Source organism: Callithrix jacchus, chromosome 1 (genome assembly GCF_049354715.1).
Source record: "Callithrix jacchus isolate 240 chromosome 1, calJac240_pri, whole genome shotgun sequence".
NCBI classification, from domain to species: Eukaryota; Metazoa; Chordata; class Mammalia; order Primates; family Cebidae; genus Callithrix; species Callithrix jacchus.
In genome coordinates, this window is record NC_133502.1 from 200,355,135 (window position 1) to 200,382,620 (window position 27,486).

The 27,486-nt window shown below is 47.6% G+C and overlaps 2 protein-coding genes and 1 long non-coding RNA gene across 11 annotated transcripts in view; 2 read left to right on the top strand and 1 right to left on the bottom strand.

The window, feature by feature from the left end:
• The window catches only part of ZMAT5 (zinc finger matrin-type 5), a 34,931-nt gene extending 27,403 nt beyond the window's left edge, over positions 1-7,528 (bottom strand). For 6 of the 7 annotated variants that reach the window (XM_035268930.3, XM_035268895.3, XM_035268901.3 and 3 more), the window contains exons 1-2: positions 7,476-7,528; positions 510-612 (exon numbers count right to left, since the gene is read on the bottom strand). The gene's annotated coding sequence lies outside the window, so the exon portion shown is untranslated. The remainder of the gene's footprint in view (positions 1-509; positions 613-7,475) is intronic. The other variant, XM_054239873.2, reaches the window with a different exon arrangement.
• A 355-nt stretch (positions 7,529-7,883) lies between these two features.
• UQCR10 (ubiquinol-cytochrome c reductase, complex III subunit X) lies at positions 7,884-11,074 on the top strand. The gene is made up of 2 exons (XM_035268940.2): positions 7,884-8,063; positions 10,802-11,074. Exons 1-2 carry the CDS (start codon positions 7,914-7,916, stop codon positions 10,841-10,843), a joined length of 192 nt encoding a protein of 63 aa, XP_035124831.1. The 5' UTR covers positions 7,884-7,913; the 3' UTR covers positions 10,844-11,074.
• A 2,057-nt stretch (positions 11,075-13,131) lies between these two features.
• The window catches only part of LOC108594095 (uncharacterized), a 40,949-nt gene continuing 26,594 nt past the window's right edge, over positions 13,132-27,486 (top strand). For 2 of the 3 annotated variants that reach the window (XR_001914830.4, XR_013522358.1), the window contains exons 1-3: positions 13,132-13,218; positions 14,483-14,613; positions 23,906-24,009. This is a non-coding gene — a long non-coding RNA (uncharacterized LOC108594095). Of the gene's footprint in view, positions 13,219-14,482; positions 14,614-23,905; positions 24,010-25,450; positions 25,563-27,486 lie in introns of those variants that run through there. The other variant, XR_013522357.1, reaches the window with a different exon arrangement.

Below are 27,486 nucleotides of genomic sequence, written 5' to 3' on the forward strand. Positions count from 1 at the left end.
TGCTTAAATCTGAGAGGGGGGAGGTTGCAGTGAGCCTAGAATAAGCCACTGCACTCCAGCCTGAGTGTCATAGACAGACTCCTCCGTCTCAAAAAAAAAAAAAAAATTAGCTCAGCGTGGTAGCATGCACCTGTAATTCCCATTACTTGGGAGGCTAAGGCATGAGAATTGCTTGAAACCCGGAGGTGGAGGTGGCAGTGATGAGCCCAGATTGTGCCACTGCACTCCAGCCTGGGTGACAGAGCAAGACTCCATCTCAAAAACAAAAAAAGTTTCCTGGGTCAAGTTCCCAGAAATCCTGATTTAGCAGATTTGGAAGAAGACCTAGAAATCTGCATTTTAACTAGCAAGTCCCCTTAAGAAGCAAAATACCCCTTAAGAAGCAAAAGCCTGGAGGAATGAACTTTCCCTCGAGTTCCAAATGCAGCCTCTGCTGGGCACAGTTACTCTGGGTAGACATAGCTCCCTGGACTCATGTCCCAGCTTGAAATCAGTCCAATTATGAATACCTCAGGTCACTGAAGTGGTAGTCCAACTTGGTAGTCCAATGTAGCACAATTCATTAAAGTGGATAAAGCTGTTTTCTTACTTGATAAGTGTCTTGTCACATTCCTAGAAAGTTTAAAATTGAAAATAAAAGCATAAGAGCAAATCAAACTCGCTGTATTAATGTTCCTATCCTAAGTTTAGTAATAATCAGTTCTTGGAATTAAAAAGTATCTGGCTGGTTGCAGTGGCTCACAACTGTAATTCCAACACTTTGGGAGGCTGAGGCAGGCAGATCACCTGAAGTCAGGAGTTCGAGACCAGGCTGGCCAACCTGGTAAGACCCTGTCTCTAATAAAAATACAAAAAATTAGCCCAGCGTGGTGGTGTATGCCTGTAATCCCAGCTACTTGGGAGGCTGAGGCAAGAGAACTGCTTGAACACGGGAGGCAGAGGTTGCAGTAAGGTGAGGTTGCAGTCAAGCTACTGCATTCAGCCTAGGCAACAGAGTGAGACTACATCTCAAAAAAAAAAAAAAAAAAGAAGTATCTGTAGGGTGGGGATGGTGGCTCACAACTGTTATCCTAGCACTTTGGGAGGCAGGAGGATCACTTGAGCCCAGGAGTTCAAAACCATAAGGAGACCTTGTCTCTACAAATAATTTTTTAAAAATTAGCCCAACAGGCTGGGCGTGGTAACTCCCGCTTGTGATCCTACCACTTTGAGAGGCCAAGGTGGGTGGTTCACAAGGTCAGGAGTTCAAGACTAGCCTGGCCAGCTGGGCGCAGTGGCTCATGCCTGTAATCCAAGCACTTTGGAGGTCAAGGCGGGCGGATCACCTGAGGTCGGGAGTTGAAGACCAGCCTGACCAACATGGTGAAACCCCGTCTTTGAAAAAAAAAAAAAAAAAAAAAGATGAGCGTGGCCAACATAGTGAAACCCTGTCTCTAACAAAAATACAAAAATTAGCTGGGCATGGTGGCAGGTGCCTGTAATCCCAGCTACTTGGGAGGTTGAGGCAGGGAACTGCTTGAACCCAGGAGGCAGAGGTTGCAGTGAGCCAAGATCATACCACTGCAACCACCAAAATCAAGACTAGGTCTCAACAAAAAACAATTAGCCAGACATGCTGGTGTGGGCTCTGGCCTGTGGTCCCAGCAACTGCTCAAGAGGTTGAGGTAGGAGGAGATGGAGGCTGCAGTGAGCCAAGATGGCACCATTGCACTCAAGCCTGGGTAAGAGAGTGAGATACTGTTTCAAAACAAAACACAAAAATTATCTGAAATGTTGAAAAAAATGATATGTTGAGAGGCCAGGCGCGGTGGCTCACGCCTATAATCCCAGCACTTTGGGAGGCCAAGGCGGGTGGATCCCGAGGTCAAGAGATCGAGACCATCCTGGTCAACAAGGTGAAACTCCATCTCTACTAAAAATACAAAAATTAGCTGGGCATGGTGGTGCACACCTGTAGTCCCAGCTACTCGGGAGGCTGAGGTAGGAGAATTGCTTGAACCCAGGAGGCAGAGGTTGCGGTGAGCTGAGATCGTGCCATTGCACACCAGTCTGGGTAATAACAGTGAAACTCCGTCTCAAAAAAAAAATGGGCCAGGTGCCGTGGCTCAAGCCTGTAATCCCAGTACTTTGGGGGCCTGAGGCGGGTGGATCACGAGGTCAAGAGATCGAGACCATCCTGGTCAACATGGTGAAACCCCGTCTCTACTAAAAATACAAAATATTAGCTGGGTTGGTGGCACGTGCCTGTAATCCCAGCTACTCAGGAGGCTGAGGCAAGAGAATTGCCTGAACCCAGGAGGCGGAGGTTGCAGTGAGCCGAGATTGCGCCATTGCACTCCAGACTGGGTAACAAGAGGGAAACTCCGTCTCAAAAAAAAAAAAAAGATATGTTGAGTGTCTTAACAGATAAGTATTGTGATTCCAATTTAAAATACAGAAGTTAAAATATAGAGACAGTAATTGATAAAATATGTCAGTAATTTATATGAGTTGTGATTTTAGATTGAGAGGTTAGCAGTGATTGAAAATATGAACTGTATATCATAATCACCTGGAGTGCTGTAAAGGTTACTAAGGGGCCCCCCATATATTCCTATTTCATGTCAGAAATACAGCCTGTTTATTTGTTTGTGCTCTTTTTAGCTCCTTATACTAAGAGCCACTGGCACAAGAGAAGTTTACTAAGTCTGTAAAAAGAATTATTTACAAGGACTTGAAATTCATTATAAGTTTAATTGATTAGATTTTGTAGTAACTGTTTAAGTATTCTGGGGAAAATTGTGCTTGTTATGTTATAAAGTACTTAAAAAGAAAATCAAATATATTAAATTTACAAATAGATTTAAAATGTTGGCAGGAATGAAATTAGGGTGTAAATAGGGCTGAGTGTCTTCAGAAATTCAGAATCTTCAACTTGAGTTCAAATATTAATCAAAGGAAAAGTTAAGTTCATTTTTTTCTTCTTTTTTTCTTTTTTGAGACGGAGTTTCACTCTGTCAACAAGGCTGGAGTGCAGTGGCACGATCTCAGCTCAGTGCAACCTCGGCCTCCTGGGTTTAAGCAATTCTCTGCCTCAGCCTCCCGAGTAGCTGGGATTACAGGCACGTGCCACCATGCCTGGCTAATTTTTGTATAGTAGAGACAGGGTTTCACTATCTTGGCCAGGCTGGTCTTAAACTCCTGACCTCGTGATCCACCTGCCTTGACCTCCCAAAGTGCTGAGATTACAGGCGTGAGCCACCACATCCAGCCTCATTTTTCTTATTTATGTATTGAATAATAATTTCTAAGTTGAAACACATGGTTTAAAGCAGCCCCCCCCCCGCCCCCCCAGCCTCCAGGCCATGGATTGGTAGAGGTCAATGGCCTGTTAGGTGCTGGGGGCTGCACAGCAGGAGGTGAGTGGCAGGTGAGTGAGCAAAGCTTCCTCTGTATTTACAGCTGCTCCCCATTGCTTGCATTACTGCCTCAGCTTCGTCTCTTATCAGATCAGTGGCAGCATTAGATTCTCACAGGAGCGTGAACCCTACTGTGAATTGTGCATGCAAGGGATCTAGGTTGTTCACTCCTTACGATAATCTAATGCCTGATGATCTGTCACCGTCTCCCATCACCTCCAGATGGGACTGTCCAGTTGCAGGACAACAAGCTCAGGGCTCCCACTGATTCTACATTATGGTGAGTGGTATAATTATTTCATTATATGTTACAATGTAATAATAGAAATAGACAGGCATGGTAGCTAATGCCTATAATCCCAGCACTTCAGTAGGCTGAGGCAGGTGGATCATGAGGTCAGGACTTCAAGACCAGCCTGGCCAAGATGGTGAAACTCCATCTCTACTAAAAATACAAAAAATTAGCCAGGCATGGTGGCAGGCACCTGTAATTCCAGTTACTCGGGAGGCTCTGCCTCAATCAATCAATCAATCAATCAATCAATAAAAGGCTGGTGAGATGGCTCATATCTGTAATCCCAGCACTTTGGGAGGCCAAGGTGGGTGGATCAGTTGAGCTCAGTATTTTGAGACCAGCTTGGCCAACATGCTTGGCCACCCCATCTCTATAAAAATAATATAAGAAAACCAAATTAGTGGAGCATAGTTGCATGTACCTGTAGTCCCAGCAACTTGGTATGCTGAGGTGGGAGTATAACTTGAGCCCAGGAGGTCGAGGCTGCAGTGAGCTATGATTGTGCCACTACACTCCTGATGAGAAAAGTCATCAGGATAGGGGTGGCATTCAAAACCAGGGACTGGGCTGCACACGGCAGCTCACACCTATAATCCCAGCGTTTTGGGAGGCCAAGGCAGGAGGAACACTTGAGGCCAAGAGTTGGAGACCAGCCTGAGCCACATAGTGAGACCCTGTCTCTACAAAAAACAAAGGGCTGGGCACAGAGCAAGACCCTTTCTCAAAATAAAAATAATAATAACAATAACCCAGGGTGGTGGTGCACACTTGTAGTCCCAGCTATTTGGGAGGTTGAAGAAGGTGAGTTGCTTGAACCCAGGAGTTCCAGGCTGCAAGGAGCTATGATTATTACAGCCAGGAATTATGTGCCACTGTACTCCAGCCTGGGCAATGGAGGGAGACCCTGTCTTTACAAAAATAAAACATGATAAAACCAAATAAAACAAGCCACACCCTTAACTCCCTGTGGTCTTCCCTACTCATCCTACCTAAAATGATTCTCCCTCCTCTGAACTTCCCATCAGTCAGATTTGTTGGAAGTGATTAGCAAGACCTAAGTAGTCTTCCCCAGGGGCCTCACAACTTCCTGCCCTGAGAGGTTCCCAGGATGCTTTGCAAATAGTAAAAAACCACAGTAAGCATAACTCATGGATGTGAAGCATTTCACATTTTTCCTTCTGGTCCCCTAACCTGGTATCACTGTTGCTCTTTACAGATGAATTAAAAGATGGCCCAAAGAGTCAAAGCCTGATCAATGTCAAAGAGTCAGAGGCAGAGCCAGGCCTGCAATCCAATCCCTAGTTTTTGTTTGTTTATTTCATTTGGTTGGTTGGTTGGTTTGAGTTCTGTCGCCCTTTTTTGAAGTGCAGCTGTGTGATCTCAGCTCACTGCAGCCTCTACTTCCCAGGTTCAAGTGAGTCTCCTACTTCAGCCTCCCAAGTAGCTGGGATTACAAGCACATACCACCATACTGGCTAATTTTTTTCTATTTTTAGTAGAGACAGGGTTTCACCATGTTGGCCAAGCTGGTCTCGAACTCCTGACCTCAAGCGATCCACCTGCCTTGGCCTCCCAAAGTGCAGCGATTACAGGTGTGAGCCACTGTGCCCATCCCTTAGTTTGCTTTTTGTAGAGACCGGGTCTCACTATGTGGCCCAGGTTGGTCTCCAACTCTTGGCCTCAAGTGTTCCTCCTGCCTTGGCCTCCCAAAACGCTGGGATTATACTTGTGAGCTGCTGTGTCCAGCCCAGTCCCTGGTTTTGAATGCCACCCCTATCCTGATGACTCTTCTCTCCAGCTTACACCTGTCCTCTACACCCAGTCCCATGCCCTCATTTGCCTCTAGACACCTCCACCAGATGTCTGTGGACCAGCTCAAACTGATGTGACCAAAACAGAACTTAAGATCATTCCTGTTGATTTTAAATTGTGGAAGTCAAAACTTAGATGTCAGTTGGACGCAGTGGCTCACACCTGCAATCCCAGCACTTTGAGGGGCCAAGGCAGGCGGATAACTTAAGGCCAGGAGTTCAAGACCAACCTGGCCAACATGGTGAAACCCTGTCTCTACTAAAAATGCAAAAATGAGTGGGGCGTGTTGGTGCTCACTTGTAATCCCAGCTAGTCAGTACATGAGAACTGCTTGAGCCTGGGAGGCAGAGGTTGCAGTGAGCTGCGATTGTGCCACTGCACTTCAGCCTGGGCGACAGAGCAAGACTCTGTCTTAAAAAAAAAAAAATTTAGATATCTTTCTCAATTCCTCTTTCCTGTGCACCCTACACACGTCTGCTAGCTTGCTCTGTCTGCCCTACCCCACAAATTACATCCCAAATCTGATCACTGCTCTGCTCCACACCCTAATCTAAATTACCACCCCTCAGGCCGGGTGTGGTGGCTCATGCCTGTAATCCCAGCACTTTGGGAGGCCGAGGTGGCCGGATCACCTGAGGTCAGGAGTTTGAGACCAGCCTGGCCAACATGGTGAAACCTCATCTCTACATTAGCTGGGTGTGGCGGTGAGCACCTGTAATCCCAGCTACTTGGGAGGCTGAAGCAGGGGAATCACTTGAACCTGGGAGGTGGAGGCTGCAGTGAGCCAAGATCCTAGCACTGCACTCCAGCCTGGGTGACAGAGCGAGACTCCATCTCAAAAGGAAAAAAAAAAATAAAAAAATAACCACCCATCTTCCCTCAACTAATCTACTACAATAACTTCCCCCTTGAAGTCCACTCTCCAGAGACCAGCCAGAAAGATGACATTAAAGTGCAAATTAAACCTTGTCGCATTTCTGCCAAAAATCCTTCAGTGGCTTCATAGTACAATTAGACAAAAAAAAAAAAAGACTCCTTGGACAGACACGGTGGCTCACACCTGTAGTCCCACCACCATGGGAGGCCAAGACAGGAAGATCGCTTGAGCCCAGGAGTTGGAGATCAGCCTAGGCAACACAGTAAGACCCTGTCTCTAATAACAAAAACAAAGAAAACAAGACTCCTTAACGTGTTAACGTGGGTTACAAGGCCAGACATGAGCTGACCAGACATGAGTTCACTTCTTCACAGTCCACTCTACTTCTTTCCCTCAAACATCCCAGGACTGCAGCCGCTTCAAGGCCTCTGCACCAACGTTTTCCTGTTCAACTCACTACTATTCATTCAAGTCTCTAGTCAAATGTCACCCTCAGAGCGGCCACCCAGGGTGCAATGTCACCACCACTATCTCTCCAGTCAACCAAAACACTATCTGTTTCATGTCCTGTACCTCCCCATCCGCCCACTCAGTAGATTGAGCGTTCTGTGAGAGCAAGGACTCGTTCACTGCTGGGTCCCCAGAGCAGGGACTAGAACGGGCGCTGGGAAAACATCTGCTGAATGCCCCGGGTACTCCAAGCCCTTGCTCTTTCCTATCCCAAGCAGGTCCCAAGTCTCCAGCCTTCCAGGCCAGGGTTGCCGAGTTCGAAGCCCAGGGGTGAGAGGAAGAGGAAGCAGGGCAGATCTGTCCCTGCCCTTAAGCCAGGGTGGAGGGTTCAACTTCCAGGACAAGACTTTGCCACAGGCCCCAACTCTTGGCCTGGACTTGGGGCTGGTGGAGGGGACAAGACGAAGAGGTGAGCCAGGGTCTCGGTAACCCAGATCCCCTCGCCCCTCTATACACTCCCCATCCCAAGAAATGGTGCGTCTCCCCGCGGGGTGCACGGGCAGAGAAGGAAGAGCTCAAGTCTTCTGTGCGGGGAAAAGAGACTAGGACTCGCCCTACCGCCACGTCCCGCCGAAGAAAGTACCTGGCTCCCTGGTGGCTATAGCTCCGGGCTCCTGCGTCCTCGCGTCGCGCACTGCTTGCTGGGATTTGTAGTCCCGCCTTGGCTATCAGTTCGCCTTTCCCAGAGAGCTTTGGGAAACTAAGCCGGGACCAGGGGGAGGGCAGGGGCAGATGATCGCGCGCGAGGGCTTCTGGGAGTTGTAGTTTAACCTCTTTAGCCAGGAATTCTGAAGAAAATTGGGTAACAAATTTTATCAGATTATTTGGGCTGTTCTGATATGAATCTCATGAGATTTTTTTCCCTCATGCTCAGGACAGCAGTACCTCTGTGTTTCAAAACAACCAACACTGAGATTCAGAGGAACTACAAATCCCATAAAGCGTTGCACGTCTAGGGTCTTTGGAGAACGAGGTCAGCCCCGGCGCGGGTGCAGTGGCGCGAGATAGACTGTGAAGAAACATGGCGGCCCAGACATTGACTGGGAAAATGTACTCCCTGCTGTTCCGCAGGACTTCCACCTTCGCCCTCACTATCGTCGTGGGCGTCCTGTTCTTCGAGCGCGCCTTCGATCAAGGCGCGAACGCCATCTACGACCACATCAACGAGGGGGTGAGGGCCTGGGCCTCCCTGACCTTGGGCCCGCCTGAGGGTTGACAGTGGGAGTTGAGGTGGGACGGGACTCAGTCTAACTTCACCAGGAAGGGGGAAAGGGGTAAACTGTCGGTGTCTTCTGTCTCGAGTCTGCCGTCTGTCCTCTTGGCTTGATGTGAATTATAAAACGTTAAGCGAGGTTAATCTATCTCACTACAGGGGTCGTAAGTATTGTTTTGTGCCACCCCACGTACCCACTCGTCCATTTTCAGAAGCGAAAACTAAAGGCTAGTCAGAGCAAAGAACTTACTAAGTGCACACTATCAGGAAGCCAGGGGCAAGTCAGGGCCAGAAACGGGACCTCTGTCTCAAGCTTTCTAGGGCAGATTTGAGCAGGCAGGCGTCGTGAAAAGGACATTAGACACCTTAGACGCCGTGGCTGTAGTTTCAAGATGGCGCTTCTGGTCCCCAAGGCTTCCCACCTAGGCGTTAGTATTAATGAGGTGGGGGGGCTATGAAATCAGAAAGCTTTGGATAGGAACACTGGTCCTTGTCACTTAACTGTGGCATTAAGTTGACCAATTTTCTTCTCTGAGGTCCAGTTTTAATTGTGAGATGGAGATATAAATAGTGACCTGAGCACTGTTGTGAGGATTACATGAGATGTAGGCAGGGAGCCATATGCCTGGTAGGTGGTACCACTGAAAAATAACCATTGCTTAAATTCCTTAGGGGAAAGTGGAAGCATGAGACAAGAATGACAACACAGTTTTAACTCTTGTGTACCAGACACTGTGCTAGGTGCAGGGTATGCTTTATATTGGTAAATTATGACTGTATTGGAGTAGGCCTTATACATATAGCCCTGTTCCAGCACTCACTGTGTTTTGTTTTGTTTTGTTTTGTTTTGAGACAGAGTTTGCTGTTGTTACCCAGGCTGGAGTGCAATGGTGCGATCCCAGCTCATGCTGCAACCTCCGCCTCCTGGGTTCAAGCAATTCTCCTGCCTCAGCCTCCTGAGTAGCTGGGACTACAGGCTCAAGCCACCATGCCCAGCTAATTTTTGTATTTTTAGTAGAGACGGGGTTTCACCTTGTTGACCAGGTTGGTCTCGATCTCTTGACCTCGTGATCCACCTTCCTCGGCCTCCCAAAGTGCTGGGATTATAGGTGTGAGCCACCGCGCCCGGCCTCTCACTTGTGTTTTTAATTTGAGGCTGTCTGACTCTGTGGCCTGGGAAGGCACTGTCCACTAGCGCTATGCCACCTGTGACCAGTACAACTTCCTGCCCATGTGAAGGCATTGCCACTGTCCCATCTCTTGCAAGTGGTTCTGTTGACCGTTCTCATTGATCTGGAAAGACAGCTAAGTATGCTGTTATAACTCACTCATTTTCCCCTGTGCTTTTTTTTTTTTTTTTTTTTGAGATGGAGTCCTCTTTGTTGCCCAGGCTGGAGTGCAGTGGAATGATCTCGGCTCACTGCAACCTCCATATCCCAAATTCAAGCAATTCTCCTGCCTCAGCCTTCTGAGTAGCTGGGATTACAGGTGCATGCAGCCATGCCTGGCTAATTTTTGTATTTTTTTGGTAGGGACGAGCAGTCACCATGTTGCCCAGGCTGGTCTCGACCTCCTGACCTTGTGATTTGCTCACCTCAGCCTCCCAAAGTTCTGGGATTACAGGCATGAGCCACTGCATCCAGCTTTTTTTTTTTTCTTTTTGAGACATGGTTTTACTGTCGCCCAGGTTGGAGTGCAGTGGCATGATCACAGCTCACTGCAGCCTTGACCTCCTGAGTTCAAGTGATCCTGCCACCTCAGCTTCCCGAGTAGCTGGGACCACAGGCATATACCACCATGCCCAGCTAATTTTTGTATTTTTTATAGAGATGGGGTTTCACCGTGTTGCCCAGGCTGATCTAGAATTCCTGAGCTCAAGCAGTCCTCCTGCCTTAGCCTCCTAAAATGCTAGGATTACAGGCATGAGCCACTGTGCTTAGCTTCTTGTGCTTTTGGGAATGAGAATTTCAGCCAATTTAGGTCCCAGGAAATGTTTTAAATGGCTCATGGTGAAATATTTTGGGGTTATGCACTTACAGCCTCTTCAGTAATACCTGGGAGTTGAACTGAGATGTCTTCCAGACTGTTTTTATTAATGATTGCTTTGGGGCACTTCCCTCAGTCTCAACCTGAATTTCCTAAAGATCATCCCTTTCCACTTACTTCACCTGGTGATTGAAAGCATCATCGTTTTTATAAATGCCAAGAATTGTGCATGAAGGTTGGATGAATGGCTCACGCCTGTCCTTCCAGACTGGGAGGCCAGAGTGGGTGGATCATTTGATGTCAGGAATTCGAGATTAGCCTGCCCAACGTGGCAAAACCTCGTTTCTACTAAAAATACAAAAAGTAACCGGGTAGTACACACCTGTATTCCCAGCTGCTCGAGAAGCTGAGAATCACTGGTTCAAGCAGGAGAATCGCTTGAACCCAGGAGGTGGAGGTTGCAGTGAGCCAAGATTGCGCCACTGAACTGCAGCCTGGGTGACAGAGCAAGTCTCCATCTCAAAAAAGAAAAAGAAAATTGTGCATCAAGCCTAGGATTGCTTCCAGTTTGCCCACTGCAAGTGTATGTTTTTAATCAGGACACGGCATGTATTTCTCCCAAGCTTGTTTTAGAGACCACGGTAGTGGGAGTAGTTGTAAAATGTGAGAGGCAAAGGTCAAAGTTTGTGGCTCTTGTCTTTAAAATGTAGAAGCTGTGGAAACACATCAAGCACAAGTATGAGGACAAGTAGTTCCTTGGAGGCCCCCATCCAGGCCAGAAGGACCAGGTCCACCAAGCAGCTGTTTGCCCAGAGCTGGAGCCTCAGCTTGAAGATGATGCTTAAGTTACTCTTCGTGGACCACCATTCACTGTTGGCAAGAAACGGCTTTACCTTCAAAACAGACTCTTGACCTTCTGCTGTGTTTGAAGTATGTTTAGTCAGCATGATCAGGAAATAAATGTGAATTGCCCTTGAGACCTACCTGCTTCTGCACTGGTTGCTTTGTTAACTGTACCTGATCTTCACTTGTCAGTAATTTGAGACCACTTCAAAGCCCTCTGCAAATACCCTAAGGGCAGGCTCCTATTTTGAGTTTTCAATTACCAAAGAATTCTGATTTTCAAAACAGGAGCCAGCCAGGTGGGGGTGGGGGACAGCCTGGCTCACGCCTATAATCCCAGCACTTTGGGAGGCCGAGGCGGGTGGATCACGAGGTCAAGAGATCGAGACCATCCTGGTCAACAAGGTGAAACCCCGTCTCTACTAAAAATACAAAAATTAGCTGGGTATGGTGGTGCGCGCCTGTAGTTCCAGCTACTTGGGAGGCTAAGACAGGAGAATTGCTTGAACCCAGAAGGCGGAGGTTGCGGTGAGCCGAGGTCGTGCCATTGCACTCCAGTCTGGGTAACAACGGCAAAACTCCATCTCAAAAACACAAACAAACAAAATCAAAACAGGAGCCACAGTTGGAGATACTACAGTCAAACTTTGGCTTCTAAGCCAGTAATTCTGTTCTTAAATCACTCACTGTCTTGGCCATGGGGAAGCACTATGGCTTCCGCTGGAGGAAAGACCCTGGCTTGGGGGTCTTAGCCACTCCCCATCCTGGGGTCTAGTTCAGGGGTATCCAATCTTTTGGCTTCCCTGAGCCACACTGGAAGAATTGTCTTGGGCCACACATAAAATAACACTAATCGCTGATGAGCTAAAACAAAAAGTTTGTGCATAAATCTCATCTTTACAAATTTGCATTTGGGCCTCATTCAAAGCCGTCCTGGGCTGCATGCAGCCTGGGGGACCACAGGTTGGACAAGCTTGGTCTAGTCTTTCTGCCTTTTACTGAGTATTTTTTCGTAAGCTGCCATAATGCTTCTCTGGGTCACAGCCTCCTGCCACAGTTCCACTCTTAGGAGTTCAGTTCATAAGGGTTCTTGGTTTGAATGCTGACTCCACCGATTCTAGCTATGGGAGCCAGGGTAATACGGTTTGGCTGTGTCCCCACCCAAATCTCATTTTGAATTGTAGTTCCCTTAGTTCCCATGTGTTGCAGGAGGGATCTGGTGGGAGATAATTGAATCATGGGAGCAGTCTCCCCCATAGTGTTCTTGTGGTAGTGAATAGGTCTCCTTTCTTAAATTTTGAAGGCAGTGAATAAGTCTCACAAGATCTGATGATTTTATAAGGCGTTCCCCTTTTGCTTGGCTCTGATTCTCTTGCCTGCTGCCATGTAAGATGTGCTTTTCGCCTTGCATGGTGATTGTGAGACGTCCTCAGCCACGTGGTACTGTGAGTTCATTAAACCTCTTTCTTTATAAATGATCCGATCTTTATCAGCAGCGTGAAAATGGACTCATACGCAATGGCAAGGCACTTGACCTTGCTGAACTCTGGTTTCCTTATCTGTAAAATGGTGACAGTAAAACATACTGCATGGGGTTTTGGGGAGTATTAAAGGAGTTGCAGGCCTATAATTCCAGCACATTAGGAGGCTGAGGTGGGAGGATTGCTTGAAGCAGACAGTTTGAGATCAGCCTAAGCAACATAGTGAGATACCCTGCCTCTACAAAAAATAAAATTAGCATGGTGACACAAGTCTGTAATTCCCAGCTACTTGGGAGGCTGAGGTGGGAGGATCACTTGAACCCAGAAGTTAAGGTTACAGCGAGTTATGATTCTCCTACTGCACTCCTGCCTACGAGTGAGTGAGACCCTGTCTCTAAAAAAATTTTTGGCCGGGCATGGTGGCTCACATCCATAATCCCAGCAACAAGCTCTATTGTATAAAAACCTTACCTTGGTAACTGTGGGACAATGAGATTGGAAGTGGGTGGGAATGAAAGCAGAGAGGCTAGCTAGGAGGCTGAGGCCCAGCTCCTGTGAGAGACCTTGCGGTGTGGCTGGAAACTGTGCCACCTGGCTGGGAGTGGCAGAGGAGAACATTGGGAAGTCCTGAGCAGGCATAGAGCAACTCTGTTTTGTAGCTGGGGAAGCTGCCTGGCCTGGTAAGGTAAATGACTCACCCACCTGCCTTCTTTCACCTACAGCCTGATGTGATTCAGCCAGAGCTGGATTATCCAGAATCTTCTCTGAAGGAGGAAGATTCAGGTCAGGAAACCAATGGAGAGGTAGGAGAGACCCTAGAAATTGCCCACTTTTTCCTACCTGAGGCATATCTTTGTGAAGATGAAGTTGAAGCCTAGGCAAATTATGACCTGCCAAAGATAGTGTACAGCTCTGCCTCAGCCTCTCCAGTAGATGGGACTACAATTGCCTGCCACCACACCCAGCTAATTTTGAAAATTTTCTTTTGTAGACATGGGGTCTTGCTGTGTTGACCAGGCTGGTTTTGAACTCCTGGCTTCAAGTGATCCTCCTGCCTTAGCCTCCTAAAGTGCTGAGATTATAGGCATGAGTCACTGTGCCCACTCTTACTGTTACCCAGGCTGCAGTGCAGTAGCATGATCTTGGCTTACTGCAACCTCTACCTCCCGGGTTCCAGCAGTTCTGCCTCAGCCTCCCGAGTAGCTGGGACTACAGACACCTGCCACCACACTGGGCTAATTTTATATTTTTAGTAGAGATGGGGTTTCATCATGTTGTCCAGACTGGTCTCAAATTCTTCACCTCAAGCGATCTGCCAACCTTGGCCTCCCAAAGTGCTGGGATTACAGGGTGAGTCACTGCACCCAGCCTAGAATCATTTATCTTTTTTTTTTTTTAAAAAAAGATAGGGTTTCATTGTGATGGCCAGGCTGGTCTTGAACTCTTGACCTCAGGCCTAGCACCTCGGCCTCCCAAAGTGCTAGGATTATAGGTGTGAGCCACAGCACCCGGCTGAGTCATTTATTTTTTTTTAAACTTTTTTTTTTTTTTTTTTGAGACGGAGTTTTGCTCTTGTTACCCAGGCTGGAGTGCAATGGCGCAATCTCAGCTCACTGCAACCTCCGCCTCCTGGGTTCAGGCAATTCTCCTGCCTCAGCCTCCTGAGTAGCTGGGATTACAGGCACGCGCCACGGTGCCCAGCTAATTTTTTGTATTTTTAGTAGAGACGGGGTTTCACCATGTTGACCAGGATGGTCTCAATCTCTTGACCTCGTGATCCACCTGCCTCGGCCTCCCAAAGTGCTGGGATTACAGGCTTGAGCCACCGTGCCCGGCCCCGAGTCATTTATTTTTTAAGGAATCTAATAAGCAAGGGATGTTGGGGGTATGTACTCTATCCTGTCCTGTCTTCAAGGATTCTTCCTGAGAGCTGCATTTCATCACAGAGTCAGAGGTTCAAACAGAAATGAGGAAACAGGGTTTCTTAAATGTGCTGCTTTGTCTTACACCAGACTATTAACAGTGGTTAACTGTTGAGTGAGTCATTGTGTGTTTTTCTTTTCTTAGAGACAGGTTCTCACTTTGTTGCCCAGGCAGGAGTATAGTGGTGCAATCACAGCTCCTTGCAGCCTTAAACTCCAAACTCCAGGGCTCAAGTCATTCTCCCACCTCAGCTTCCTAAGTAGCTGGAACTACAGGTATGTTTACCATGACTGCCTTTTTTAAAAATAAAAATAAAAAACAGTCTTGTTCTGTTGCCCAGGCTGGAGTGCAGTGGCACGATCTTGGCTTACTGCAACCTGTGCGCTTCCTGGGTTCAAGTGATTCTTGTGTTTCAGCCTCCTAAGTAACTGGGATTGTAGGCACCCACCACCACGCCCAGATAATTTTTTTTTTTTTAAAATGGAGTCTCACTCAGTTGCCCAGGTTGGAATCCAATCTCAGCTCACCACAATCTCCACCCCACCAGGTTCAAGTGATTCTCCCATCTCAGCCTCCCAAGTAGCTGGAACTACAGGCACGCGCCACCATGCCTGGCTAATCTTTGTATTTTCGGTAAAGATGGGGTTTCACTGTGTTGGCTCAAATGCCTGACCTTGTGATCCATCCGCCTTGGCCTCCCAAAGTGCTGGGATTACAGGCATGAGCCACCGTGCCTGGTTGGCCTATTTTATTTATTTATTTATTTAATTTAATTTAATTACTTTATTTATTTACTTAGAGATGGAGTCTCACTCTGTCGCCCAGGCTGGAGTGCAGTGGTGCAGTCTTGGCTCACTGCAACCTCCACCTCCTGGGTTCAAGCAATTCTGCTTCAGCCTCCTGAGTAGCTGGGATTACAGGTGTGCACCACCACACCCAGCTAATTTTTGTATCTTTTTAGTAGAGTCGGGGTTTCACCATGTTGGTCAGGCAGGTCTCGAACTCCTGACCTTGTGATCCACCCGCCTCAGCCTCCCAGAGTGCTGGGATTACAGGTGTGAGCCACCATGCCCGGCCCCTGTTTTTTTTTAAGAGTTGGGGTCTTGCTATGTTACCAAGGCTGGTCTTGAACTCCTGCCTCAAGTGGCCTCCCAAATTGCTAGGATTACAAGCATGAGTCACTGCACCCCGCTGTTATTTTTCTTTGCCATTATATTTTCTCAGATTTCTAAGTTTTCTGCATCAATCATGTATTACTTTTATAATATGGGGTACATAAATTAAAAGGGGGTTTCCCAGAGAGACAGTGAATACAGAAATCTAAGCAGCACGAGCCACCGGCTCTGGCTCCAGGCCTGGAACCCTTCTGCTTGGTGGCTCAGGACACATTCCTCAGATGCCGATGAGGACTTGTTTCTGGCCACCCAGGGCACTGCCAAATGAGAGCTGATTCCCCCCAGAGCTCCCTGGATGGGTCTGCCATGCAGGTGGGGAGAGCTAGGATTAACACCCTCCTCTGATCAGCTCAAAGAAGGTGTTTATAACTAGAAAAAAGTTCTTGTCCCTCCCAAGCTTAGCCTGAGGCATTTCTCGGAGGAGAGAGCTGGGACAGTCTTTAGAGTCAGAAAGTCCCAAGGGCTTCCCACCTGGTACCCAGCACAGGTGTTAGGAAAAACTAAATACTTGTGTACCTTGGAAAGTGAGTTCCAGAAAGTCTCCGATCCCACATAACTCTGAGGAAGCAGGACCACTATCTGGGCTAAGAGTATTGGAGTTAATTTCATCTCTCTAGCTTCTCTCTTGTGTTCCAAAATATCTCTTAGGCCAGGTGCAGTGGCTCGTGCCTGTAATCCCAACACTTTGGGAGGCCAGGGCAGGAAGATCGCTTGAGCCCAGGAGTTTGAGACTAGCCTGGGCAACATGAGACCCTGTCTCTAAAAAAAGTAAAAAAAAAAGAATTTCAGCTCATGTTAGGGCTATGAAGAAAATCAAACTGATATTTTATGGAGAGTGACTCCAGTTTGGAGAATAACGTTACATGGTCTTTGTCTCTTTTTTCTTTTCTTTTTTTTTGAGACAGGGTTTCACTCTGCCTCCCAGGCTGAAGTGCAGTGGCACTATCTTGGCTCACTGCAACTTCCGCCTCTCAGGTTCAAGTGATTCTTATGCCTCAGCCTCCTGAGTAGCTGGGCGCCACCACGCCCAGCTAATTTTTTGTATTTTAGTAGAGACAGGGTTTCACCACATTGCCCAGGCAATCCGCTTGCCTCAGCCTGATGTAGATGCCGTCTCAAAAAAAAAAAGTCAGACCAAGATGTAAATGCAGTTTCTTTCTTTTCTTTTCTTTTTTCTTTTTCTTTTTTTTTTTTTTTGAGATGCAGTCTCACTCTGTCACCCAGGTTGGAGTGCAATGACATGGTCTTGGCTCATGGTAACCTCTGCCTCCTGGGTTCAAGAGATTCTTCCGCCTCAGCCTCCCGAGTAGCTGGAACTACAGGCGTGTGCCACCATGCCTGGCTAATTTTTATATTTTTAGTAGAGATGGGGTTTCGCTATGTTGGCCAGGCTGGTCTCGAACATCTGACCTTGTGATCCGCTCACCTCGGACACCCAAAGTAGTGGGATTACACGCATGAGCCACCGTGCCTGGCTATAGATGCAGTTTCAACAAAGTCTTCTACTGACTCTGGTGCATTCTGAAGGATGGCTATTCAGAACTGTCCTGATCTAGGTGACCAGGCCATTTATAGCCTCTTTTTCTTTCTTTTTTTTTTTTAAGAAAAATGTTCTCAGAGAGGTTAAATGTCTTGCCCAGGGTAACACTGTAAGAATAAAGCAGAGATCCAAATGCAGGACCATTGACTATGCTCATATTTATTACTCTGTGCCATGTAAAAAAAATAATAATTTTTCTCTTTTCTTTGGGGCCTTGGCCTGATATGCTTGGATTTATATACAGACTGAATGCCAAGGGCAGACTTCAGCCATGTTGCCCAGGCTGGTCTTGAACTCCTAGACTCAAGCGATCCGCCTGCCTTGGCTTTCCAAAGTGCTGGGATTACAGGCATGAGCCACTGCACCCAAGTTATAGTCTTTTTTGATAGTTCACTGCAGGCCACAGCTCAGGAAGGGGGCAGACAGGGCAGGGCAGTTCTCTTCAGCCTGGCCAATCCCCAAAGAGACCAACAGCACTTCCAGCACCTGGGGTGGTAATCCTTCATACTGAAAGGAGTCTGGGTACCCACCACACTCCCCTCCCGCCTCTGCATCTTTCTCAGGCCCATTTTATACCTGCAACTGCTTCTTGGGGCTTTTATTTTGCCAATGTGCAAGAACAGATTGGCAAAATAAAAACCACTAGATATTCTTTTACTTATTAAAAAAACATAAAGTTTTTTTTTTAATCATTGTACTATCTGGCATGAGCCAAGATATGGGAAATGATTGTTTCAAACCCTGCTGGTGGGAAGACCCATTCAACATCAGTCAAAAAAACTTGACCCAGCAATTCTGTTTCTAAGAATTTATCCTGAGAAGATAATCATGATTGTGGGCAAATATTTAGCCAGGAGACTCTTCATTGTAGCTTAACAGCAAATAATTAGAAACAACCTAAATGTCCAACAACAGGGAATTGCCTGACTAAAGCATGGCATAATAGAAGACAAGTAAGTCATTCAGTTTGATACAGATGAAAAATAGATATTCACAATGTCTCATTGCCTAAAAAAATGGTCATAATGGCATATGTAGTACAATCCCCTATTTGTAGAAAACCATTGTTATGTATTCCTTTACTAAAAGAAAAATGCTGAAGGATAAGCACTAAAATCCTAACCGATTATTTCCACATGGTAGGATTATCGGTTGTTTTCCTTTGTTTATTTGTGTGAGCCACACCGAGCATGTTACTGCTTTTGTACTAAGGGGGGAAAGCAATGTACGTTATTAAAAAGAAATAGATTCCATCCCTGTGACTCAGTGAGCCCTTCCAAAAACAAGGAACAAGGACTGTCCTACAAATGAGTTTGAAGTCTTCTGGGGAAAGGACAGAAATCAATGAATTTTAAATGCCTGAGCAATGTGCAAAGTTGGAGAGAATACAAATTCCTTGGGCAAGACGGAGGTTGTGGCGGCTGCTTGAGTGATAGCAAAGGACACACTCTGTACTATGTGGGGCAAGCAGGCAACCAGCACACACTGAAGATCACACACAAAAATAGTGCCTTCTCTGGGTACCCACCCAGGGACAGGGCTGGGCCAGGTGCCGCAAATGCACCCTGTGTCACTGGATCCTCATTCCGAGGTGGAAAATGAGGCTCAGAGTGGTTAAGTGTCTTGCCCAGGGTAACACAGCTACTGAGAGCAGAGCAGAGATCCAAATGCAGGACGATTGGCTATGCTCATATTTATTATTCTGTGCCATGTAAAAAAAGAAATCGGCTGTGCGCAGTGGCTCACGCCTGTAATCCTAGCACTTTGGTAGGCTGAGGCTGGCAGATCATGAGGTCAGGAGATCAAAACCATCCTGGCTAACACGGTGAAACCCTGTCTCTACTAAAAATACAAAAATTAGCTGGGTATGGTGGCTCACGCCTGTAGTCCCAGCTACTCGGGAGGCTGAGGTGGGAGAATTGCTTGAACCTGGGAGGTGGAGGTTACAGTGAGCCAAGATCGCACCACTGCACTCCAGCCTGGGCGACAGAGTGAGACTCAGTCTCGATTAAAAAAAAAAGAACTCATTTTTCTCTTTTCTTTGGGGCCTTGGCCTGATATGCTTGGATTTATATACATACTGAATGCCAAGGGCAGGCTGTAGCCGGCATCAAGGACAGGGCAATGATGTAGCGTAGTAAAAGTGCTGGCTGGCAGCTGCTTGGTGCTGACCATCTTCTTGCTGCTCTTGGCCTATCCTCATTTTGAAACTTCTGCCTAGGCTGGGCACAGTGGCTCACAACTGTAATCCCAGCACTTTGGGAGGCTGAGGTGGCAACATTGCTTGAGTTCAGGAGTTCAAGATCAGCCTGGGAAACATGGGGGAACACCATCTCCACAAAAAATACCAAAATTAGCTGGGTGTGGTGGTACACGCCTGTAGTCCCAGCTACTCAGGAAGCAGAGGTGGGAGGATCGCTAGAGCCTAGGAGGTGGAGGTTGCAGTGAACTAAGATCACACCACTGCCCTCCAGCCTGGGTGGCAGAGTGACACCCTGTCTCAAAAAAACAAAACCAAACCAAAAACTTTTGCCCAGAACCTTCCTTGACTGTTCTGGAACCCTTCTTTTCCATTGCACTCTTGTAAGGCCAGAGTGATGCCCCTGCTCAAACACCTTCAATGGCTCCCCACTACCTGTAACGAGATCAAGTTCATATTCCCTAGCCCGACATGTAAGACCCAGGCTACCTCAAACCTCACTTCACAAATCTACCAAATAGGGTCCTTGCTGGGCTTCCCTTTGCTCTATCACCTTGTGCCTGGGCATGGATGAGAAAAGCAGGACATGCCTGAATTTGAATCCTAGCTCTGCTGCTCTCTGGCTGGGACTCCTTGGCCAGGTTGCTTTCCCTCCCTAAGCCTAAGTTTCCTCATCTAAAAAATGGAATAATGATGCTGACATGTCACAGTGTGGTTGGGAAAGTATATAAGAGTGTTTGTGATGTGCTTAGCACAGGTCTAGGAGTGATAATTTTTTTTTTTTTTTTTTTTTTTGAGATGGGGTCTTGCCCAGTCGCTCAGGCTAGAGCACAATGGCTCACTGCAACCTCTGCCTCCCGGATTCAAGTGATTCTCCTGCCTCAGCCTCCTGAGTAGCTGGGATTACAGGTGTGCACTCCCACACCTGGCTAATTTTTTTTTGTATCTTTAGTAGAGACAGGGTTTTGCCATGATGATCAGGCTGGTCTCCAACTCCTGACTTTGTGATCTGCCCACCTCAGTTTCCCAAAGTGCTGGGATTACAGGCATGAGCCACCGCGCCCAGCCAGGAGGGTTAATTTTGTTATGTTCCTATGGAGAGTAAATGAATGGAGCTCCCCAAACAGTCTTCAGGGACCTGTGCCTAATTAGCATATTTCATCCATAAAAATGCAGGCTGAGCGCTTTGGGGCTAACTGTACAGCTGAATCAGCCAAGTGCCTCCCCCTTGTCCCAGCTGCTTTAAATTCGTGTTCTCGGCATCCTTCCCTCCCTCTGAGGCCTGATGGCTTTCCGGTGTTCTCCTTTTTGCCCCTTGGCAATCTCATTTTCCAGGTCTCCAAAACTATTTTAAGCCCCAGTAACCTTGTGTCTTCCTCAGGCATACCTTATCTCTCCCCAACACCTTTCACAGAGAACAGAGTCCTCTCAGTTCCCTCCATCCCTGCTGTCTGAGCAGACTGCTGTCTCCTTCCTGTTTAGGTCCCCAAGAGGGAGGGCCACTTCCCACCCTGGGGCTGCAACTCCAGGCAATGCTTGATCTCCTTAGCTCACCAAGTTTTCCTAACATCTTCTTCAACTAGGCCCTCTGCAGGGAATCCTTTCCCTCCACTGGCAGACAGGAGAGGCTACGGCAGAGCAGTGACTGGGGAAATATGTCCTGCCCAGCTTCCTACTCTCTTTTCTTTCCCCTGCCCCTCTGCCAATAGAATGACTTGAATGACAGGCTATATTAGCAAAAACATGGTATTTAGAACAAAGGAGGTGATAGGCCCTCTTTTTCGTGCCGATCTAACCACATGTGGAGTATTATGCCTTCCAGTTCAAGTGCCAAGCTATAGGGAAGGAAAGCCTATAGGGTCTGAGAGTATAGACTTTAGAAGTCACAAACCTGGGTATGAATTCTGACCCAGCCACTTTGCAGCCACAAGCAAGTGACTGAACTTCCGTTTTTGGTTTGTTTTTGAGACAGAGTCTTGCTCTGTCACCCAGGCTCAAGTGCAGTGGCATGATATCGGCTCACTGCAACCTCTGCCTCCTGGGTTCAAGAGATTCTCCAGCCTCAGCCTCCCGAATAGCTGGGACTGTAGGCACACGGCACCATGCCTGGCTAATTTTTGTATTTTTAGTAGAGACGGGGTTTCGCCATGTTGGCCAGGCTGATCTCGAACTTCTGATCTCAGGTGATCTGCCTGCCTTGGCCTCCCAAAGTGCTGGGATTACAGGTGTGAGCCACTGTGCCCGGCCTGAACTTCTAAAGGAGGTTTTTAATCAACCTATTTCCTGGCTTTGTTTCAAGGATTCAGCAAGGGTAATTTCCACTCCAACAAGGCTGTGTGGAGCACCACCTCTGGGTTCCCAGCACACCCACTGCACACTTACCAGGCCTGTCTTCTTCTTTGTCCAGCTCAGGCCTTCCAGAGCCCGAAGGCTTCTGAGAGATGGCCCAGGAGGAATTAGGGCAACTATGCCAAGAGAGTGGGGAGTGAGGTGCACAGAAAGCCAGCTGGAGTATTTGCAGGAGGTACCTGCCACTCCTCTCCCAGCCCAGTCCCTGTGGGCAAGTCCCTGTGAGTTCACTAGCCCGTTTCACTGCAGTCTGGGTCTGTACACATCTTTTCCCAGACACCCTGCCAACATCTCCAGTTTATTGCTAAGACAACTGTGGCTCCAAAAGGTGAGGCCACCTTGCTGAGAGCCAGGGAGTTCCTGAGCCCAGCTCAGTTCTGACCCCAGAGCCTAGCCCCTGCTCTGAATGACAAAAGCAAAATTAAGCCACCAGTCATTTAAAGGACCCTGGTCCTCCAAGGAAAAGGTCTGATCTGGCCATCACGTCTTACTCTGAATTAACACTCTGGAGAGACCAATGCCTTTCTGTGTAGGCCCCTCTCAAGCAGGGGAGTGTGGTTTTCCAGATGTGATAGGCCACCTCCTGTTTGACAGTCATCCAGCTGGTCCTCCTCTGTCACTGTCCTGTGGCAAGGCCTCTGGTCCTGAAGGCTGGGCTCTGCCCATTGGCTCTGTCACGTGGCACCTGGGGAGCCCATCAGAGTGAAGCGGGCGATAGTTTCACTTTCTTCTAAACAAAGTCTCATCCAAAGGGCTCTCAGATATGCAGTTCCCAGGCTTCCCTAGAGACAAGGGCCTGGGGAGAGGCTGTTTCATGACAGAACTCACCCATGGAGGCAAAAGCCTTGGAGTTCAAGCCACCCCTGATTTTGTCCTGCCAGCTAGAACTATCAGCCAAAACCCAGAATCAGGCAGCTCTATAACTGTTCATGGCCCTAGGACCTCAGAATTCCATGCTTGGGACTATGCCCCCCTGGAAATAGCAGGTGATTTGTGCAAAGGGGTTTCTGGCAGGGTGGTTAAAAGAAGGGAGATGGCCAGGTTTGGTGGCTCATGCCTGTAATCCCAGCACTCTGGGGGCTAAGGCCAGTGGATCACCTGAGGTCAGGAGTTCGAGACCAGCCTTGCCAACATGGTAAAACCCCATCTCTACTAAAAATACAAAAATTAGCTGGGCATAGTGGTATGTACCTGTAATCCCAGCTACTTGGAAGGCTGAAGCAGAAGAATCGCTTGAACCCACGAGGCAGAAGTTTCAGTGAGCCAAGATAGTGCCACTGTACTCCAACTTGGGCAACAGAGTGAGACACTCCATCTCATTTAAAAAAAAAAAAAAAGAAGGGAGAGGTGGAAATGGTTCCAAATGCAGGGTAGACAGGGCTGCCTGCCCATCACAGGAGTTTCCATTGCTCCCATTTGAAAGGGTACACTGCTTTCACAGTACCCTCCCCATTCTGATCTTGTCTGGTCCTCAAAATTATCTGTGCCCATCAGACAAGAGGGCAAGGGACAATGCTTATCCCCCACTTCTATTTTCCTTCTTCTTCTTTTTTTTTTTTTGAGAAAGAGTCTCGCTCTGTCACTCAGGCTGAAGTATAGTCATGCAATTTCCAATCACTGCAACCTTCTGCCTTGTGATTCAAGCAATTCTCCTGCCTCAGCCTTCCGATTAGCTGGGATTATAAGTACGTACCACTATGCCTAGTTAAGTTTTGTATTTTTAGCAGAGACAGGGTTTCACCATGTTGGCCAGTCTGGTCTGGAACTCCTGACCTCAAGTGATCCTCCCTCCTCAGACTCCCAAAGTGCTAGGATTATATGTGTGAGCCACTGTGCCTGGCCTCCCTCATTTCTCAAAGGAAGAAACCAAAACCCAGAGAGGCCAAGTGACTGAATGACTCCAGGTCACACAGCTCCTTAAGATCTAGGGCCAGACCCTAGCCTCCTAAGTGTTTTTTTTTTTTGAGATGGAGTCTCACTCCGTACCCCAGGCTGGAGTGCAGTGGCACGATCTTGGCTCACTGCAACCTCTACCTCCCTGGTCCCAGTTCAAGCAATTCTCCTACCTCAGCCTCCTAGGTAGCTGGGATTACAGGCATGAGCCACCATGCCTGTAATTTTTGTATTTTTTAGTAGAAAATACAAATTTTAACATTGTTTCACTATGTTAGCCAGTCTGGTCTTGAACTCCTGACCTCATGATCTGCTCGGCTCAGCCTCCCAAAGTGCTGGGATTACAGGTGTGAGCCACTGCACCCTGCCGCCTCCTAAATTTTAATCCAGTGCTCTTTTCACTACCCTAGGCCACCTTTATGAAGAAGTGAACAGTAAAAAGGACATGTATGTTGAAGTCTGGAGTCTGGTGTGAAAGAACATTGAGGATGCAGATCAGCCCATGAGATAGGAGGTGAGGGGAGGCCTATCTGTAAACTCTTCAAAGAAAACTCCTAACTTGGCTGGACACAGTGGCTTACACCTGTAATCCTAGCACTTTGGGAGGCCAAGGTAGGAGGATTGCTTGAATCCAGGAGTTCAAAACCAGCCTGGGCAATATGGTGAAACCCCATCTCTATTATTAAAAATAATAATAAATAATATAAGAAAGAGAAATTCCTAACTTTATAGGAATCATTGGTGCTTGTCCCACTCAGGGCCCCTTTTCCATCTGGCTCTTCTGGGTAAAATCACTTTAAGGAGGCAAAAACTGTGATTACCTCCTTGGGATGGCAGAGCACTTAGGGGACATGTCAGAGTGCTGAGACTGGACTCCTGTAGCTGAAGAGGCAGTGCCACTGTCGTAATTTCATATTCAGAAAACTAGAATTAAGTACCTATCATTTTTGTAATTCAGACCACAGTGTAAAGCTGGAAGAAACCTCCATGGCTGAGAGAGATGCACAGAAACTCAGCAAATAATTTTTTTTTTTTTTTTGAGACAGAATTTCACTCTGTTGCCCAGGCTGGAGTGCAGTGGTAGGATCTTGGCTCACAGCAACCTCCGCCTCCCAGTTTCAAGCGGTTCTTGTGCCTCAGCCTCCCAAGTAGCTGGAAACTACAGATGTGTGCCACCATGCCCGGCTAATTTTTGTATTTTTAGTAGAGATGTGGTTTCACCACGTTGGCCAAGCTGGTCTCCCAACTCCTGACCTCAAGTGATCCACCTGTCTTGGCCTCCCAAAGTGCTGGGATTACAGGCATGAGCCACTGCGCCGGCCCCAGCAAAGTCTTAAGCAGGATAAAGCTCCCTTCCCCCAGGGGAGGAGGGGATGTCTGGAATTCCAGAGCCTAAGATTGGGGCTGGTTGGGGGTTGAAATAGGTTGAGAAAATCTGAACTAAATGCCCTTTAAGATGTTCTGAATTCTGCCAGTCTGTGTGAAATCTTCCTGCTGATTATTGATCGTTGGAAGGGAATTTTCAGTGTGTTGTGAAGTGAGAATATCTTGCTCCTTTTGAGGATCCCCCCTACCAACCCCATACAAACAGAGGGCAACCTCTAGACAGAATGATTTTTTTTTTTTTTAGATAGGGTCTTGCTTTCTTGCCCAGGTTGGAGTGCAGTGGCATGCTCAAGGCTCACTGCAGCCTCCACCCACCAGGCTCAAGTGATCCTCCCACCTCAGGCTCCTAAGTAGCTAGGGCTATAGGCGCATGCCATCACACAAGCTAATTTTTCTATTTTTTATAGAGATGAGGTTTCGCCTTGTTGCCTAGGCTGGTCTTGAACCCCTGGGCTCAAGCAATCCACCCACCTCCATCTTTCAAACTGCTGGGATTACAGGCATGAGTCACTGCGCCCAGCCCTCAGAATGAATTTTTAACCCTGGTTCTAACTACTGAATTGTAACAGCTTTGGCCACAGTCGAAGCCCCTGCCCCACACTCAGAGATTTAGAGAAGACCAGATGCCAGGCTGCTTTGGGGCTCCGAAAGGTGAGGAGCCCACCCTTCCTCTCCCTGGGGACTGGCCTTCCCCTAGGTGGGTCCCCTGGAGCCCTGGTGCCTCCCCAGCTCCTTTTAGTCATCCCATAAACATGCTCTGGGTGCCAGCACCCCTCCCCACCTCTGAGCCCTTCCTTGTCAATGCCAATTTCCTTCCAAGGATCCTCCTGTTCCTTTCTTCCTGCTGGCTGCTTCCCCGCCACTTCCTGGCAGAGCCCCAGTGAACCCTATTGCCTCTGCTTAGTTGATCTCTCTCTCTCTCCCCTTCTCTCTCTCAGCGGCTGCCTGACCCTGTGACCACCCTTTGCTTCTGGGAATTCTCTTTGCTTCCAGCCTCTTTCTGTTGATTTTGCCTGTTTCTCTTCCCACTTATTTCTTCATTCATATATTAGGACTTAGCACAATTATTATTAATCATTTTTCCAAAATGTCTTATTTAATATCCATATTTCTCTTGTACTGTGAATTCCAAGAAGGCAGAATCTGGATCTTTCTCACACATCCTGGCACCTAGATTTTTGGTCAAATAGGTGAATGGATGCACTTGTCCTCCCCTTCCTTGGCCTTTCCAGTCAGGCTGGCTGCCCATTCCCTGATTCCTGAGAACAAGCTGCAAACACTGAGAGCTCTGCTTTGAACCAGTGACTGGGCTGTGGGCTGACCTGCCTTGTGGGCTTAAATCCCTCCCTTCTGCCTTTTTTTTTTTTTCTTTTTTTTAGAGTCAGGGCCTTGCTTTGTCATCCAAGCTGAGTACAATGGCTTGATTATAGTTCACCGCAGCCTCGAACTCCCGGGCTTAGCCTCAGCCTCATGAGTAGTTGGGACTGGGACTATAGCTGAGCAGTACCATGCCTGGCTAATTTTCATTTTTTAAACTAATTTTAATAATTTTTTTGAGATTATATCTCGCTCTGTAAGCCAGGCTGGAGTACAATGGCACAGTCTTGGCTCACTGCAACCTCCGCCTCCTAGGTTCAAGTGATTCTCCTGCCTCAGCCTCCTGAGTAGCTGGGATTACAGGTGTTCACCATTATGTCTGGCTAATTTTTGTATTTTTAGTAGAGACAGGGTTTCACTGTGTTGGCCAGGCTGGTCTTGAACTCCTGACCTCATGATATGCCTGTTTTGGCCTCCCAAAGTGCTGGGATCAAAGGTGTGAGCCACTACACCTAGCCCCCTAGTTAATTTTTAAAAAACCTTTGTTGTAGGAATGGGGTCTCACTCTGTTGCCCATGTTGGTCTCAAACTCCTAGGCTCAAGCATTCCCCCAGCCTTGGCCACTCAAGTAGCTGGGACTACAGACATGTGCCACTATGCCCAGCTTATTTTTTATTTTATTCTTGTAGAAATGGAGGTCTCACTATGTTGCCCAGGCTCGTCTTGAACTCCTGGACTCAAGCAATCTGCCCACTCTGGCCTCCCAAAGTGCTGGGATTATAGGTGTGAGCCACCATGCTCCAACCTGCTTTTATTTTTATTTTTTTAAGATGGATTCTCGCTCTGTCACCAGGCTGGAGTACAGTGGCACGATCTCAGCTCACTGCACCCTCCGCCTCCCAGGCTCAAGTGATTCTCCAACCTCAGCCTCCTGAGTAGCTGGGACTACAGGCATGTGCCACCACACCCAGTTAATTTTTGTATTTTTTAGTAGAGACAGGGTTTCACCATGTTGGCCAGGATGGTCTCAATCTCTTGACCTCATGATCTGCCAGCCTCGACTTCTGAAAATGCTGGGATTACACGTGCGAGCCACCGCTCCAGCCTGTTTTTTTTTTTTTTTTTAAATGGAGTTTTACTGTCACCAAGGCTGGAGTGTGGAGTGCAGTGGCACTATCTCAACTCACTGCAACCCTTGCCTCCCGAGTTCAACCGATTCTCTTGCCTTAGCCTCCCAAGTAGCTGTGATTACAGGCACGCACCACCATGCCTAGCTAATTTTTGTGTT